This window comes from Dermacentor variabilis, chromosome 1 (assembly GCF_050947875.1).
Source record: "Dermacentor variabilis isolate Ectoservices chromosome 1, ASM5094787v1, whole genome shotgun sequence".
NCBI lineage: Eukaryota > Metazoa > Arthropoda > Arachnida > Ixodida > Ixodidae > Dermacentor > Dermacentor variabilis.
The window spans coordinates 133644339-133663287 of NC_134568.1; the positions used below are offsets into that span (position 1 = coordinate 133644339).

General features: G+C 45.4%; 1 protein-coding gene across 1 annotated transcript; it reads right to left on the reverse strand.

The window, feature by feature from the left end:
- Positions 1-301: 301 nt before the first annotated feature.
- LOC142572029 (cholesterol 7-desaturase nvd-like) lies at positions 302-16503 on the reverse strand. The gene is made up of 5 exons (XM_075680832.1): positions 16279-16503; positions 12244-12367; positions 10754-10942; positions 5413-6008; positions 302-497 (listed from the first exon to the last, which is right to left on the reverse strand). Exons 1-5 carry the CDS (start codon positions 16399-16401, stop codon positions 333-335), a joined length of 1197 nt encoding a protein of 398 aa, XP_075536947.1. The 5' UTR covers positions 16402-16503; the 3' UTR covers positions 302-332.
- Positions 16504-18949: the final 2446 nt, after the last annotated feature.

Genomic DNA, 18949 nt, shown 5'->3' on the forward strand with positions numbered 1-18949 from the left:
GTCTATAAACTGTCTGTAGACTTCCTATAAAAAATTTGTAAAGGTTCATCAACCGCTGCGCTCCGACTTCGCTTTCATCTTTCGCTGTGCTCCTTCGCTTGGTTACGTCGACACTCGCTACAGGAACGGCTGCCTAAGAGTTGTGCTCTAAAATTATTGCAAGGCCTAAAGATGGGGCATAGAAAGCTAGGAAACACACTACGGTCATGGCTTGTACATAGTCGCTCACTGCAGCAAAACAGTGTAAATGTAGGAAAAAAGCAGACACGAACAACCAAACTGAATAACTCATAGAAGCACAATGTATTTTATAACACCGCAAAAGATTAGGTTCACCATTCGAGCGTGCGAGACCGAATGTCCTGCCACGTGGGGCTACTTTGGCTGTAGAATTGGTTGTACCACCTACGAAATTCGGCAATAGTCCTGTCTCCTTTCTGTAAAGGTGGCTTCAATAGCATCTTCTTGTGATTCCACACGAGCAGATCCCTTTCGAACTGCGAGGCAGAAAGGATAAGGTGGCAAGAACGGTTAAACTACTGGTGCTATACATAGCACTATATCTCACAACGAACAACGAAATGTTCTGTGCGTGTCATGGCAACACCGAGTCGACATCACGTAACTAAATATGTGCTAAAGCATAAGGGTGGTGAATTGAGTTAATTAGATATGCCTTTGTGCGGCGCATCTTTTGGTACACAAAACTAGTTCCATGAATATGTAGTCAAAGCCTTGCGCAAAGTACCAAGTGCAAATGTTACGTAATAGCACAGAGGCTAGCGTGTCCCACTTCCGCTCTCCCGTTGCCGCAGGAATGTGAATTCGAATCCCAGTGGGGGTGTAGTAGCAAAGCATCATTCTTAGCGCGCAAGCGCTTATTTTGTTACCCTCCACGCGTTTCGTCCAAGTTTGTATGTGGCACCCAATCTGCTGAAATAATAGAACCGTTGCAGTGACGAGCTCTTATTAGCAATAGGCCTTTGTGCTTTAGAGATTCCTATGTGCCGACTAAAAATTAGTGGTATTATGTCGTGATTCATTCTTTAATTGAGCAAAACGTAGGTACGCTATCTGGAACCTGCTTTGTGACAAAATGTCATGCTAGATAATGTGGTTTCAAGTTCGAGCAGTCTAGCGGTGGTGCTGAGAAAATTTAGTTTTCGTTCGCCCTATTGGGAGGTTGAAGTTGAGGATGAGGAGATAACCTGACGACGAGGCGATGGCGAGTTGATGATGATGACTACAGCCGCCTCATAGGCGACGGCGTAATTAAAAGAGCAGACAGACGGATGGACCGAGGGAAACCAATCTTGAGCTTTGCAATCGCTGTCGACGATAAATGACACTGGAATATGCCGAACATAAGGCCCGAAATAATGATAGACACTTTCTAGTTTACGGTCGAGAAGAGAAGAGACCTCCGCTCCGGCTATTGGCAGATTAGCGTCGATGAGATGGACCGCGAGAAAACCGCCTTCGTCACACCGGATGGTCTGTACCAATTTAAAGTCATGCCCTTTGGCTTATGCAATGCGCCAGCTACATTCGAGCGCATGATGGACTCTCTCTTGCGCGGCTTGAAGTGGTCTACATGCCTCTGTTACCTCGACGATGTGATTGTGTTTTCGCCGAACTTTGAGAGCCATCTGCTGCGTCTCACAACCATACTCTCCGTGTTTCGCAGGGCTGGCCTTCAGCTAAACTCCTCCAAGTGCCATTTCGGTCGCCGTGAAATTAACATGATCGGTCATCTCGTAAACGCCGCCGGAATCCAACCTGATCCACAGAAAGTTCACGCCGTGCGAAATTTTCCTGTACCTTGTTCAACAAACGATGTCCGTAGTTTTCTGGGCTTGTGCTCTTATTTCCGGCGTTTTGTGAAAAATTTTGCCGACATAGCTCACCCTCTCACTGACCTTCTTAAGAAAGACGTCTCTTTCTCTTGGGGACCACTGCAGGAGAAAGCGTTCTTCACCCTGATTGAGCGGCTTACAACTTCCCCAATTCGGTCACACTTTGACCCTTCTGCGCCCACTGAAGCACGAACTGACGCGAGTGGTCATGGCATCGGCGCTGTCCTCGCTCAGCGTCAACAGGGCCAAGACCATGTCATCGCTTACGCTAGCCGCCTTCTTTCCACGCCCGAGCGAAATTACTCCATTACTGAGAGAGAATGTCTCGCGCTCGTATGGGCGGTCGCGAAACTTCGGCCGTACCTTTTCGGTCGGAGCGTCTGCGTCGTAACCGATCATCATGCCCTCTGCTGGCTCTCCTCTTTGAAGGACCCAACTGCACGACTTGCACGTACGGCCTTGCGTCTACAAGAATATGCATTTTCTATTATGTATAAGTCAGGGCGCCTGCATAAAGACGCTGACTGCCTGTCCCGCAATCCAGTGGATCCACCGGACGATACCGATGCAGACTCGGACATCAGTGTTCTATCCCTCTCCGGCTTCCTCCATATTGGCGACGAGCAGCGCAAAGATCCTGTTCTTCGAACGCTTATGGAACGTCTAAGCTCCTCGCCCAATGGCCCGTCCCTCCGGATGTTCACCTTGCGTGATGGAACTTTATACCGTCGTAGCGTTCGTCCTGACGGCCCGGAGCTCCTCCTGTCGTTCCCAAGCACTTTCGATTAGCCGTGCTCCAGCAACTTCACGACGCTCCTACTGCTGGACATCTGGGCATCACTCGAACATACGACCGCCTGCGGCGACGCTTCTTCTGGCCCGGCATTTATCGCTCTGTGCGCCGTTATGTCACTTCTTGCGACCTGTGTCAGCGCCGCAAGACGCCTGCTATGCCTCCCGCTGGTTTGCTGCAACCAATTGACATCCCTACAGAGCCCTTCTTCCGTGTGGGCCTAGATGTCCTTGGCCCCTTTACAATTTCCATCAAAGGAAACAAATGGATTGCTGTAGCAACCGATTATGCCACGAGATATGCCATCGCACGAGCGCTACCAACCAGCTGCGCTACAGATGTCGCCGACTTCTTACTATACGACGTCATCCTGCACCACGGCGCCCCTCACCAGTTGCTGACGGATCGCGGCCGCTACTTTCTATCGAAGGTCGTCGATGATCTGCTCCGCTCCTGTTCTACAGAACACCAGATTGCTACCGCGTACCACCCTCAAACGAACGGCCTCACCGAGCGACTCAACCGCACGCTAACTGAAATGCTGGCCATGTACGTTTCCGACGATCACCGCGACTGGGACGTCGCTTTACCGTACATCACTTTCGCATACAACTCGTCCCGTCACAATACTGCCGGCTTTTCACCATTTTACCTGTTGTATGGCCGCGACCCCACCTTGCCCTTTGACACGTTGCTACCTTCCGCAGTACAATCACCCAGCACTGGTTACGCTCGCGATGCTATTGACTTAGCCGCCCAGGCCCAAGATGTCGCCCGTCATCGCCTCACAGTCTCGCAAGCTTCTCAAAAGCGACGCTACGACCTTCGGCACCGAGACTCCCATTTTTCACCTGGTTCCCTTGTCCTTCTTTGGACGCCTTCACGTCGCGCCGGCCTGTCGGAAAAACTACTTTCCCGTTATTCTGGACCGTACCAGATCTTACGCCAACTGTCCGACGTGACATACGAGATCGCCCCCAGTCGGTCAGCCTTCAGTGCCTTCCAACGTCACCAGCGATGTTGTTCACGTCGCCAGGCTGAAGCCCTATGTCCCCCCATTAAGTGAGGCTCTATAACTTGCACCGGGACGGAGCTACTCCGCCGGGAGGGTGATGTTACGGTGAAGGGAAGCAAGAAGTTGGATTGGACGAGAGGAAGACGAAGTCTGGCAGTTGCCTGAACGCCATTAACCTCAGTTGTAAATATACGTTAGTTTACACTCGTGGGCCTGCTTTCTTCCTGCAACAATATCTCAAAAACTATATTTTCATTAATTTCGAGGCAACAAGTTGTTTACTGAAACAGTAAATGAAGACCAATGTTCACTTTTTTTTCCACACCGAAACTCCAGCGCTTGCTCTTCAATGTGATCGTATGAATTTGAAAGTGAGTCAGCGTATTTAAGCTGTGTTTTCCCAATAAACGTTGTCGAAACTTTGCAGGTTCTTTTAGAAGATAATGCAGTTAATATCGCTCGATAAAAACTTCACTGAATCGGAGCAGACACCATCAAAATCTATGACGCCGTGGGGCGCTGGCTCATGGACTTCAGGGTGGCGTCACCACAGGTCTGCCGTTTTCGCGCCGCTTCTTTCTTAGCAGCTTCCTGTCTCTTTCATTGCTCTTCAAAGAACCTGAAGTAATAAAAAGTAATCCGGAGTCTCCCACTACGGCATGCCTTATTATCAGATCGTGGTTGTGGCACGTAAGACCGCATAATTTACTTGTTTAATTTTTTTCCACGAACAACTTATTTTTACCCAAGGTATTAGGTGTTCCCAGCAGCAATTAAACCTGGTTCTGCCACTGCATCGGGAAACCCAGAGACCTACTGTTACGTTTCGCCTACGACGCGCGGTATAGCCGGCGCGGATGCAACGGACGCCGGGGCTTCGTTCAAAGCGGCAGACATTTTGGCCCGTTCGGCGCCGCCGCTACGCCTCCCTGCCAAGCGCGTCCAGGCATGTTCCAATGCCACGTGTCTTCATGTGCGTGTGTGAGTGTATGTGCATATTGGTGCCCACGCTTGTCAAAGCGCGGCAGCCGGGGAGAGGAGCTCCCAACAACTGTGAAGCGAGGGGGTCTGACAGGCGCCGACACGACGGCTGCTCCACCTTCTCTTCCCATTGTGCCCGAGTGGCGCCGACACGACGCTGCGCCACCTTATCCCATTGTGCCCGAGCGGCACAGTCGCGTGCTCGTCTATGGAGGGGTTCCTTCTTGCCCTCAACTGCGAGAGTATAAAAGCAGCTGCCCCCGGACACCAAACAAAGCTCCGATTTCTTCTGTTGAGTAACGTGCTCTCCCGTCTCTCTACTTCGGTCGACCTGACCGCCAACTCTTTGCGATGTTAGAATAAACAAGTTGTTTTGTTGTTACCAGTCGACTCATGCTTTGCCGGGACCTTCGGATGCTTCCAGTTGTACCCCAGGCCGCCAGGCCAACGCTACCCTTGGGGCTTGCGACCCAGGTGCAACAACGGGCGTCAGCGCCGAGTTCCCAACAACTCGCGCCAGCGGTGCGATTACAACACTACTATTAGTTCCTTTAATTATTCGTCTTGCGTCGACATAAAGACTGAAAGCCAGGATAGTAGGTGTCCATTCCCTATTAACTGCAGCGCGACAGGAAGAGTAACGGCAGGAAGGAGGCGAACACACAGATCACTGTGCGGTCGCTTCGTTTCTGTCATTTGTCTTCCTGTAGCCGGTGCAGTTGATGATGGATGTTCGTGGGCTAGTTTGAACGATAAAGTGAACTCACGGCTTTCGTGTAGAAGATGCCTGCCAGCCAGCGGAAGAGCAAGCTTGCGCGGGGCTCGAAGTACATGGTGTGCACCACGCGGATCCGGAACGGACCAATCGGCGTGACCGCGATCACGATAAGTTGGTTGCCGAAGCCACACTCGCCGCGCACCACCATTAGCCCGGGTCCCTGCTGCGTCAGGTGGCTCACGTTGTCGAAGAAGTGCGGGCACCGGCCAAGAACTCGCATCTTGGCGACGATGTCGACACAGAAGCGGTGCTCCTTTGTGTACCCCTTGGCCGTCCATAGGTGCGTGAAGAAGCGGCCCCAGACGGTGTCGCCCGCGGTTTTCGCAAACTCCTCCGGCGGCAGCAGCACGTTGGGTCCGTGGAAGTAGCTGAAGTGCATGAAGTCCGACTCGTTTTCGGACAGGTCCCGGATGTGGCAGCTCAGCGTTTCCTCGTATCGCCTCCACGCTTTCCAGCGACCGTTTGTCACCTCGGGAACGTCTTCCACCTGCCAGCTGGGCTCGTCGCCGTCGGCGTGGTACCACAGAAACACGTTGCCCAGAAGCTCGGCCGTGGTCCAAGTTTTTATTTTGACGAAGTCGGGCACTGTAGGAAGGCAAGTAGCGTAGCTGAAGGAGAGGCGATAAAGGTGTAGTATACCGGTTGTTTCATGAAATGCGTTCGAAAGTTCTTAAGGCAACCGGAAAGTGGGATAATGAAGTTATTTCCTCATTGTTGCTTTTAACTCAGGGGCTCATGTTATATTCGGAGTAGAGGTGCAAATTAGACGAATAATTATGCAAATTCGACTTTTTAATTTATGTTAAAAAATATTACGTGCCATTGATCCGAATGGACGATTTCAAGTGCGCCGTGCGAGGAGCTCATAACCCTTTCCGGAAATGTAACCAGTTGACGCACGGAATGAATTATTTCTTTTACCCTAATGAATTATCGCGAATTGAATATCATCAATAACCATTCAATTGTTACAGAGAGTAGCCTTATATATACACTCATATATAAAATGAGAGGAGGAGAAAGATGAAGTTTGCAGCTCTGGGTGATGTTTCAGGCTGGTTACAAACGCTTCGTAATCAATGACAGATGCAAGCCTGCCAAGCAGAAGATTCCATTGACGAATGGCTAGGACGAGAGGTGAATTAAAGAAATTAGTGCGAGCAAAGATGGGTTCGACTTTGAGCTTGTTGTCAATGCGTGGGAATATGCGATGCGCTGGCGTGAAACGGGACATCAGAAAGGAAGAGCGGCTGTGATACAATCTGTGGAAAAAGCACAGAATGGAAGGCGTTCTACGTCTTTCAAGAAGAGGTAATTTGAGAGCTTTCTTTATTTCAGTCACACTTGCCGTACGCGAGGAGTTCTTTGATATGAATCGAGCGGCTTTATTTTGAAGAGACTGCAATTTTGTTATTAAGTATGCTTGGTATGGGTTCCAAATCAAAGAAGCGTAATCCAACTGCGAGCGCACTAATGTGATGTATGCTAAAATCTTAACATTTGCATTAGCTGAATGCGGATTCCGTCTGAGAAATCCGAGTGTTTTAGAAACCTTGTTAATAACCGTATCTATGTGAATATTCCGCTAAAGGTCGGATGTTAAATGGACCCCTAAATATTTTATGACAGCTACCGATTCTACGGTCATGCTGTTTAGAGTGTAATGGCAAGGTTCGGGAACAGATTTTGTCGTAAATGCCGCGACTTTTGTTTTTGAGGTATTAATTTCCATTTGCCATTGCGTGCAGCAATTGCTAATTTTGTCTAAGTCCGATTATTACTGAAGTGAATCAGAAGGCTCATTAATTTGCCTCTATATCACGCAATCATCTGCAAACAATCTGATCGTAGAACTCAGGTTATTATTGCTTATGTCATTAATATAAACTAAGAATAAGGTAGGTCCGAGTACAGATCCTTGTGTTACTCCAGATTTAACGTGGGAGAGGGTTGATTAAGGGCCATTAGCAAAGACTGCTTGGTAGCGATTGGCCAAAAAAATTTTAATCCAAAAAATAACCTTCGAATTAATGTTCAGATTCTCAAGTTTTTTTATTAGACGTTTGTGTGCAACATTATCGAACGCTTTGGCAAAATCTACAAATACGGCGTCTATTTGAGAATGAGCATGAACAGCGCAATGAAGGTCAGTAATTCTAACAGTTGTGTTTCGCAAGACCGTCCGTGGAAAAAGCCGTGAGGATTCGCAAAAAAATAAGTTACGCTTCATCAGATAGATCGTGATGGCCGATGAGATTATGTGTTCTAGTAATTTGCAGCTGATGTTGGTTAACGAAATTGGCCTGTAATTTGACGGGTTAGAAGCATCACCAGATTTGAAAACGGGCATGACACACGCAATTTTCCAGTCGTTTGGGACGGCCCGTATCTATTGATTGCTGAAAAATGGCGGCTAAGATGGAGCATATTACAGGCTTTTGCTATTTTGAGTAATTTAAGACATATTCCATCGGGGCCGGGTGCCGAGTAACTAGGGAGACCGTTTATGGCAGAATATACGCCTTCTGGCGTGACAGTTATGTCAGGCATAGTTGAGTGCAGCGTTGGGAATTGTAGGTCAGTAGGTAAGGGGCCCTCATGAGTGAATACTGAGCAGAAAAAATTGGTTAAATTCCTTTCCTACCTCAAGGCAGGTAAGAAGATTACCTTCGTTATTTACGGATACTGAGGAGTTTGAACTGTGACTTGGATTAACAACCCGCCCACATTTTTGAGGATTGTTTTTAACACGTGTGAAAGGTCACTGTTATAAAATTTGTCCTTCGCTGATTCGATTTCACTTTTGCACAGTTGCACATGTGTGTGGTAGTTGTTCCAATCGTGTTCAGATGCTGTCAGTTAAGCTGTTGCGTACAACCGTTTCTTTTTGTTTATGCGCCGTTTCACGCGCCTTGTGAACCATGTGCTTTCTGTAGATGTGGTGATGGTGACTTTAGGCACGTGTTTATCTTTCAGCAGAGTTAGTTTATCACGAATTAGGAACCAGTTCTCATTTGCATCCCGCGTACTGAAAGAGTGGAAAATATCCGCAGAGAATAATGATAGTTCATTGAGGAGAGCGTCAACATTTGCTCTGGTATAATCAAATATAACTTTTTTATGTTTTTCTGGTTTATTCCTGGCTGCTCTAAAATCACACTGCAGTATCATGTGGTCGCTGATACCACCTAATACGTGTACAGGTGTCTTCTCCAGTTCCGTTGTCAGTGCAAGATCTAAGAGCGAATGACCACGCGTAGGTGTGGAAACCATTTGGCGCAGATTGAAAAGTGTTAGCGCATCCAACAAATTCTGGCATTCACGCTTTCTTGTGACATGGAGGAACCTGCATGTCTTGTATTCAATATTCGGATAACTCAAGTCCCCGGCCATGAATACTGGTGCGCGTGAAAATTTGTTCTGAATGTGAGGTAAAGATTCATTCAGGTGTTCAGGGAATTCCTCGTGGGAATCAGGTGGGCGATAACACCCCCCCCCCCCCAAGTGGCACAAGTTACAGACGGTGACAGACGCAACGCAATCCACAAAATTTCCAGGCACGATCCCGTATCAACAACATACGCTTGCAAGCTTTGCCTTACGGCGATTATCACCCCACGACCACGTGAAGTAGTGCGATCTTTCCTAAATAATGAAAGTTGGCTGGACAAGGATAGTTAAGAATTATTAACATCGGGAGATAACCAAGTCTCTGATTCTAACACCGGGTCAGCTGAGCATGCTTCGACATATCAAAAGAAATGATCTTGCTTTGGAAGGAGGCTACGGAAGTTTGTCACCATAATTGACAACGCTGGATTTATCCCTTTATGTGGTAGTCAGTTGTCCTGAGTGGTCGCGTCGCCTTCAGCGGGAGTAGTCATTTCTTTTATACGAATTTTCGAAAAAGCAGCCCCATCTGTAGAGTGGCGCTAGGGAAGAGAAGTCACTTCTCTAGTGGTGCAGTTGAATGAATACAGGGCACGATTAAGAAGGACCTTATCAAAGAATAGTTTTTATTGCTCACCAGGATGTCGGGTCTTTCGAGCGAAGTCTCTAAGCTGCTTCCAAATAAATTTCATCTTAGGTGAAACTTCCTTCTCTATCCAAACGGAAGCAGATTTAAGATATTTCAGTTCTTGGGCATTTTTGAGAATGCAGGTCTTTTCTTTGAAATTTAAGAATTTCACAACCATTATCGGGCAGGTGTTGTTCTCCCTTCGTTCTCCTATTCTATGGGCTCGCTCGATTTCGCCAATTGAAGTTCCCAAGTTGTTGGTTAAAGCTTTGTCACCACATCTTCGGTATCTTTCCATGTTTCCGTTGTCTGCTCAGCAATGCCTTTGAAGATCAAGTTATGTCTACGCATTCTATTATTGAGGTCATCAAGAACTTTGCTAGACTGTCGCATTTGAGTTGTTTCTAAGCTTCGAAGCCTGTCTTTCGATTCTTTCAGCATCTAGACCAAGGTGTTGACCTCTTTGGAGACGTCAGTGACAGCGGCCGAGTTTTCTTCTAGCTTAGGTAAGCGCCGTTTGATTTCTGGAACGCTCAGCTGTACATCTTTCATTTTTCCAAGAACTTCTATTTGAAAATTTTCACTGGCTAATCTCATTTCTTTAATTGCAGAAAGAACTCGATCATATGTGTCTGGGCCAGGATTTGTCTCAACGTCACCAGCACAGATTAACAGGAGCCATATACACGACACAGCCAAAGTCGGCCGAGCGCCTACGCACATCCTAGTGGCAGCGCAGCCTGGACGAAACCATACTGGTGAAAATAACACAGTATCCCTCCCAAATGGTACAAAACAACCTATTCGAACGCGCTATGTGTAAATATCAACACCCATCACAAGAGGATTGACAGCTCAGAAAACGACAGTTGGGACGCATAAAACAAAACTAGCCAGAAAAGTGGACGAATGCGGCGAGCATTACCATGTGTACCACGGATATTAACCAAGGTCAAGCTCTTCTTGCGCACATAGATAGATAGATAGATAGATAGATAGATAGATAGATAGATAGATAGATAGATAGATAGATAGATAGATAGATAGATAGATAGATAGATAGATAGATAGATAGATAGATAGATAGATACTACGAGTTTACAGAAATTGATATCGAGATTTTTCTCATTACAATGGTCCATCGATCCCTCCTAAAGTGTTTTGCTAAGATTTCATTTGGGTGTATTAAAGCAATAATAATAATAAAAAAAGAAAGCGCTGGCTTGAGGATGGACACTTCTGTAGGAGCATGTTTAACGGCTGAAATCTCAGCGCCACAGCCTTTTATTACGAGAACATAGTAACAGCGCACCTTTGGCCGAGTAAGGCACGTGGGTGCAAGCGCCGTCGTTTGCGTCGAACCTCCACCCGTGGAAGGGGCACTCGATGCAATCTCCCACCACACGACCCATCACTCCCAGGTGGGCGCCCAGGTGCGGGCAGTGGGCGTCAAGCACGTGTGCAATGCCGTCCTCGGTACGAAACGCGACAAGCTCTAATCCTGTAGAAAGAGGAAAATATATTAGCGCACCTCGCGAAGTGGGCTCCAGATTGCCAGATCAGCTGCGGGCCGGATCTAGACATGCACCGTTCTGTCCGATTAAAACTGTGTTGCTGCATCGGGAAGGTTACGTGGCTCTTAGTTCTGGTGTTCTCGAACTGCGGTACGCGCACTTTAATTTTCCTTGGAGAGTGCATGGAGCGATCCGAGAGGCATTTGCCCCAACAGGCAATGCCGTAACTAATGAGGGTGACCTTGTACGCATAGCGAGCAAGTTGGTTGAAACATTAGCTATAGGACAATGGTGGCGCTACTGTGACAGCCGGCTGCTATCGCAGCAAATGAGCTCAGTCAGAGCAATTCGCGAAGTCTGCTAATTTTTTCATGTTGCAAAGGATATCCTTTATGTCTTTCAATTTCCAAGGAGTAAAATATTTAGGCTTAAGGCGTGCAGTAGGCCAAAAAGTTAGTGATATTTCAATAATAGACGGCATAATAATAATAATATTTGGGGTTTTACGTGCCAAAACCACTTTCTGATTATGAGGCACGCCGTAGTGGAGAACGCCGGAAATTTTGACCACCTGGGGTTCTTTAACGTGCACCTAAATCTAAGCACACGAGTGTTTTCGCATTTCGCCCCCATCGAAATGCGGCCGCCGTGGCCGGGATTCGATCCCGCGACCTCGTGCTCAGCAGCCCAACACCATAGCCACTGAGCAACCACGGCGGGTATAGACGGCATAATGGACCGACGTTGGGCTGGTTGGCGTTCCACTTGGGAAGGAAAACAACGCGTAAGACGAAAGACTAAGAAAGGACGACAGCACATGCGCTCTCTAACAACGTTGCATTTATTGCAACAATAAATATGTAGAACACGCACAGCCCCCTGCATACCTTGAGCTTCGTCGTTCTTGAGGGATAACCGCTTATTTAATATCCATGATTCACCCTTATTCTGCACAAAATATTTTTCATCTTTGATTTCTAATCTTTGACGATATGCTCGACGCATGCGGGGTGTTGGGCGTGTTCTGCATATATATTGTCATGTTGCAATAAAGACAACGTTGGTAGGCAGCGCATATGTTGTCGTTCTTTCTTAGTCCTCGTCTTACGAGCTGTTTCCCCTCCCAAATGACTAGACAGGGAAAATCGAGTATGAAAAACACAGAATAATTCCTCTATACCTTGTTATATTTATTTTTTTAATTGCCTAACCTATTTGCTCAAGGCTGTAGTCTTTTTTTCTCTTTCTAGGACACGTCAAAGAGGGATTCCCCGACACTAAAACTTACCAAGCACGTCGACTCGCTTTACTTGTTTGACCTTGAGTTCTTGAGACTCTATAATAGGAAACCAGCCATTGGGAAACACCGGCGGCAAATCCTCTTGAGGATATCGCCTTCGGGCAGGAGTCAACTGCATGTGCAAGTATGTAATGCTTTAAACTTATGTGAACGTTTCCCTTCCTTAAGCAACGATTCATAGGGTTCCATTGAGCATCGAAAAAGTGACGACGCAAGGATAGCTAGTTACCCAAGGATATCCCAGTTTCTTTACTCAAAATGTTTGTTGCCGATTGTAGGAGTTTGTGAGATGTATAAAAGGGCCTATGTAATTGCGCGAATGAAATAAGCTATTGAATTAATTTATGGTTCTCTGCATGAGGTTCTAGCAAACCGCTACTGCAATACTGGGCAATGCGCACTAGTAAACGCAGGCAGAATTTTTAGTTAAGGAAGTGGAGTATTTACATATGCCTGATCCCTGACAGTGGGGGCCTCTATATGCTCTGTCATTAGTGAGTAACATCCTGTAGGGTAGCTTTCTGGGTCATTTGATGCATGATGACAGTGTGATTGTTCCAGCAAGTAAAGACGCGAGCACATGCAAGGAAACGCACAGGTCGAGTAAGTTATAGGTTAGGCCAGCGTTGTCCTCTACGTTTCTTTGTCCATGTTCTCGCGCCTTTTCTAGCTGGAACAGACACGCTTTCAACATCCTGTAGTCCGAGCAAGGGAAAAGTGATTGTCAGGACAATTAGTGTACCTTCGTTGCAACCTGTTACCCAATTAAGGGGAAACGAAACCAGGGTAGTTTTCGATCGCTACACTGCATCCTCCTATAAACACTGAAGCGTGTGCTCGCATTATTAAAGGTAGCTGCACAGGTTGTATGTTTATAAGAGCACCAAGTGGACGCCTACTCTCAGTGTCACGAAGGAACACAAATGGTGTGTCTTCGCGTCTAAATATCACGGCTCGGCAGACGAGATGAAAGGAGCAGATAAACAGGGCGATCTTCTCTTGTTTACTACAATTCATTTGTTTTGCACCTTATGCGTTGTCGCCATTGCACATAAGAAAATGCAAGTCGCTACAAATGAAGAAATGAATAGGTATTAGAAATTGCAAAATTTTTCACTGATACACTCCAACATCAATGGCGTTATTGGACATATCAACAGTCTCCAGATACTTCTTTGTTAACATAAATTTCAGTATGATATTATTGCTCGGACTAAGACGCAGCTTACGCGGGAGGAATCTGTGAACCTTTTAGGTGATAACTTAAATTGCATTCTACGACTTAGCAAAAGAGAGGGTGGAGGTGCTCTGCTATTTGTCAGTGAACAACCCCAGGCATTATAATCATCTCTCATTTAACCACAGATTTATCACCTTAATATGAGGCGCTATTTATTGAATTTTCTGGTGGGATAACCGTCGGCGTTGTGTACCGTTCACCAAGTTCTAAAGTCTTTTTTCCTTTAGACACTAGAAAGCACGTTAGATGAACTGGGCACCAGGAATAAGGAGGCACTCGTTTGTGAAGACTTTAACTAAAACGTAAACTCGATCAATCTAACATTTCGTATCAGCATTAGATGAATCATACGGGTTCACAAATAGCGTTTTTACTTGCTTCAACAGTGCGTCAACAATAAAAATCGCTTTGTGAAACAGCTGCACGTACCGATAGTATTTCACTTCGAGAGAGTTTTCCACCATGCGAGAAGATTTTGTAGAATCTTGAATAATGCAATAACAAAAAGCGTAACGCTAACCCATGAACACGCCAAGGAATAGTGCAAACAGCGGATCAACTCTTGGATGACGCAAAGTGCCTGTATTCTCGCATCATGGAATGCAGGCATAGAAAGCAAAAGGAAAGGAAAGATAATGTTTGCTGCACAAATAAATAAAAGCTATTCAGGAGCAAATTATTAGCGCTTCTACGGCGCAGTAAGAACAGGATATTGTAGATCATCGTACTATGATAGCTAGTCAAATGAACCCACGAAAGCTGTGGGAAGTAATTAATTCTCTTAATAAAGGTATTACTCAGCAAGCCAGGTGCATCATAATATATTATACGCTGACTCAAAACTACAATAAGCAAACAATTTTAATCCACTTTACCTTTATTTGTCTTTCTTTAACTTACCGCTCAAGAAATAATGGTCCCAATTTCTTCAATACGAACTTGTAAAGCCACGGGGTGTGACAGGATATCATTGAGTATAATGAAACCTAATGAAGGTTTACCGTGCCCACATCGAGCGCAAATTTTTTACTGCGCTTTTTGCGCTGGTACATATCCTACTCTGCTGAAAAGAGCTAAGGTATCTCCCATTTTTAAGAACGGTAATCTCATGTTAGAAAACAGCACACCCATTTCGATACTCTCAACCGTTAGCACGTGGCTCGAATAGTTTATATCCAAGAACAGTACTAAGTTGCTAAGCAAATTTAGTACTTTAACTCCACTGCAGCATTGATTTTGTCGAAATAAAGGAACTAGAACGGCAGTTACTTAAGTGAGAAACTACACTAAAGCTTTTCTGAATACCAAAGAAATAGTAAGATGAATTGTCCTGGACGTAAACAACAGCGTTCGGCACCGTCGATCATCACGCCATTGCCAAGGAGGTTGGAACTCTACGGATTTCGTAGTGACATTCTAAATTACTTTTAGAGCTATCTTGAGGAAAGGTGCCAGAGCGTATACACGCTGAAAACATCTCGTCTAACTTCTTAACTATCTCATATGGTGTACCGCAGAGGTCAGCGTTGGAACAGATACTGTTTGCCTTGTACATTAACGACCTTTCCCAAAAGCTTGATAAGGGAGAGGCAACAATGTATGCGGACGGTACGGCAGTTTTAATGTCAGGCAAGGATTTGATCAACTATGAAATGCTGCTAACAAGCAACTAGAGAACATAAGAAACAAGCTTAAGAGGCAACACACTGACGTTTTTATTCAACAGAGCTAAAATAGCAGCACCAACAAATTAGCAGGTCGCGACAATAATTGCCAAAGTTCAAGAGTACAAATATCGCATTATAAAGCTATGTTCATCACTTCGTTACAGGGCACATATAACTAATGTTTACAGTCGGCTAAGTCGTGCTTGATATGTACCTTATATGAATTGGGCACACATTCTTCGTTTTTTCGGTCAGGAATATGAGCCTCATTGTGCTGACCAATCGAAAAGATTTTCTTTTGTACGTCCGCAATGCAAACAAAGGCAGAAAAGGGTCGATGGAAGGGCCTTCACTCGTTGAAAGCCGAACCAAATGTCTCTTCTCTTCGGTGCGGTGAAAAGGCCAGGCCATGAGCACCTAAATTTACCGCTAATGCCATTAAATTCGCGCATTGTGAGCATCGATATGTACGAGATGCCCGAAGAAAAACAGGGCGGCAATGTCACTGCAAAGAACCACGTTATGAGTCGAGTATTTTTTGTTGCAACTGCATGGGGGAAACTGGCCTTAATGCTTACATTTAATTTCAACCCGAAGTGATGCTTTCTAGGAACTCGAGCGAATAATAAAAAAAAAACGAGAGTCGTGTTTTTCTCTGGACTTTGCGGTTTTAGCCTCGGTAGTCATTAACAATGTCATAACTATATCACCGCTGCCAACCAACTCCCCATCCCTGTCCTCCCACCCACCATTATATGATAATTTATAATAAATGTGCCAAATGCCTGTACCTTGCTTTGCTTTATTCTGATTTCTCGTCGTATTCTTTTTATTAGCATGTATGTATGTAACGGGTGCTGTAATTAGCCTTGACCTACTGACACCTCCTTTTGTGACGCCCATATAGGCGTTTGGCGTATTTGATAAAAAAAAATTGGGCCGAAAATAACTTCCGGTGGGTGAAACTATTCCGAAGAGCCCGTGTAAAGCCCTCTCGTGAATGAAGGCGAAAACACATTTCACGCGCACTGGGAAAGCAGAACTTTACTACTCGCTAAATACGGGGACACGTACAGCAAATAAAAAACGGTGTACAGAATAAATTGAAAGCCCTACCCTTTTCTTTTCCTCCGATGCCCGTGAACGGTGCCGCAAGAAGGCCCAGGTGAGGCTGGCGAACAAAGCAATGAGCGGTGCAAAGCCCAGGCTGGACCAGAAAAACACGTCCACGGAGAGCATGGCAAGGGGCTAAGCTTGCACCGGTGTGCCTTGCGAAGCACACGCGCCGTCCGAGTAAATTTGAGAAACGAGCGTCGCCGTGTTAAGTTTGGCGTGCGCCTCCGCACCAGAGAGTACCGAGTAATAGAGACGGTACTCGTGCACCTCTGTGCTTCGTCCTTCTCGCAGATCCGCTTAGACGAAAACAGGGGAAAACAAGCCACAACACGTGACTGCCGATTAAAAAAAAAGAAAAATGACAAGAGGAAAAAATCCCCGCAGAACGCACAGCACGATAATGAGATTAGCATTCATGCAGTGTAGCGACACCTCACATTGGGCCCACGAGACGAGTGCAGTTAGAATCCCATTATAATTCCGTAGCTACCGGTTTGCTATCGATTGCGCGCATTCCAAGCTTACGTAGGAATCGGTGTTAAGCGTAGCTCTCTGGGATGTTTGCACGATTGTTGACTGCAAATGTTCTGCAAAACTGAACGCTTATGACGGGAATGTTCGCGTAAAATGACGCATACGGGGGAATGTACTTTTGTGACCTTCTGCGTCGCCGACTTCATCGAATATTCGGTCGCCGACTTCTTCACTTCGCTGCAGCTCAACGCTCCTCGCTCAGTGCGCGCTCAATATCGAGCAGGACAACAGGCAAAAAGAAAAAAAAACAACTACCTCGCTCAATGCATGTTCAAGTCTCAGTTTGTTCACTTCAGTTCTTTTCCCACGCTTATGGCCTATTGTCCTGATTATCAATTGCCCTGCCGAAAATGTTATTTTCGTAGCTAACTGGTCTGATGTGAGTGAGCACACGTGCTTGCGCTTGCTAGCACCTGTACCTGCATTCCCTGAATAAACTTAGTGACGAGTGGCGCTATTTCTGTCCGGTCGTTTCTTCATGTGGTTTGCCGTCTTTTACGCCATAATTATAGCTCGTGCTTGCCTCAGTTGTGCGGCCTATTTGTTCTGGCATTTTGGGAAGACCTCTTATCCGGAAGATGTTAAGTTGCATCCCAAATGGCAACTCTACTTATTGTGCTAGCTGTCCCAGTATTTGCTGCACAGTTTGTAGGAAGGTTTCCAGTTTTGTTTTATCGCACTAGGGATTTCCTTGCAGTATTTAAACTTTCGTGGACAGATTGCACTGTGTATGCACAAATATACGATCGACAGTTTCGTAAAAAAATTACGGCACTGAGGAGGAATAAAAACAGAAGCATTTAGTAATTACCATTTGTCTACTGAACTGGTATATTACCGAGAATGGCTAGCGGCCTCAATTAGACACAGTTGCAGAGTCGAATTGCGAAAGTGTGCATGAAGACAGCAGGGCTTCGCAAGATATTAACAGGGGAAATGTGCCCGATGATAGAACAAATAAACATTTGACCTGGTGAAAGGGGTGGTATACTCAAAAAGCTTGCTACCATTTACATGCAATGCCTCGTGACTTAAATCAGGGAGCTGAAAGAGTGCCCTGAAAATTACAATCCTTAAAGAAAGGAAATTTAAATAATTGCTCAAGAATATATCCTCCAGTTACAATATATTAATGTAGGTAATTTCGAACAGAACCAGGGCAACACTTGTTTCCGGACAAAAACAGAAAGTCAATAGAAAGGGTTATTCAAGGATGACATAACATCCTTGTGATCTATCAGGACATTCAGGAGTCTGCTGAATATAACGATCCTTGGCATATCAACTTCACAGATTACAGAAAACACGTTCGAATCAGTAAAGGCAGAGCCTTCACGGAGTCATTGCCTAAACAAGCAGGAGAGCAAGCATAAGAAAATTGAGCAACACAACTGTTGCCAAAGAAAACTCTTTCAAGGCAGGTAGAGGATTACGGGGCGTGATCAAAGTCGAATTTCTTTCAAAAAATTTCTTCAAAAATCGCACATTCTCAGAAAACTAAACTATCTAGCTTAAAACTCTGTAACTAAGCAATGACAAGTCGCATCACAATTATGTCAATCGCATCTAATAGTACATCTAAACCGGACAAAATTTATACGTTACGCATTAATGTCAAAAAAATTTAGTAATACGAAAATACATCTTTTGCAGAACCATTCTATACAACCTAACGAATTCAAGTAAGATATAAATTGACATCTCAAATTTGTCGGCGTGTATTGATCTAATGGATGCCCTTTACAGAACCGTGATATCTGTTCTTGATGCGGAGTTATGAATTTGTAAGCTTCGTGCTTCTATTTTTTTCGAACTTTCAAAGTTTCAAAAATTGTTTTAACAAAATTCAGGCCCTAAATCGAAATTCCGCTTCCAACAGTCACTAGAATTTAACTTTTTCTCTCAAATGTACCAGATTTCATTAAAAGTGGTCCAGGGGTTATCTCAGAAAAGCATTTCTGAGTTTTACATGTATTTGAAGAGGCCGTGTCGGAGTTGGACCCGAGCTAAAGCTTTCTTTTAAAGGTTTCATACGTAGCATGATTCTTAGAAAAATCACAACAGTGGCCGTTAAAGCGTTGTCAATCAAACAGTCTGAATTTGCCAAATGTGACCTGAAACAAATGATATATGATTC

What these genes read in the sequence shown, in the direction of transcription:
- LOC142572029 (XM_075680832.1), bottom strand. Translation starts at nt 16,401, where the DNA reads ATGCTCTCCGTGGACGTGTTTTTCTGGTCCAGCCTGGGCTTTGCACCG. An exon ending in CATCGGAGGAAAAGAAAAGG is followed by an intron (nt 12,368 to 16,278) that starts GTAGGGCTTTCA and finishes TTGCACATGCAG; the next exon opens with TTGACTCCTGCCCGAAGGCG. An exon ending in AAAGCGAGTCGACGTGCTTG is followed by an intron (nt 10,943 to 12,243) that starts GTAAGTTTTAGT and finishes CTCTTTCTACAG; the next exon opens with GATTAGAGCTTGTCGCGTTT.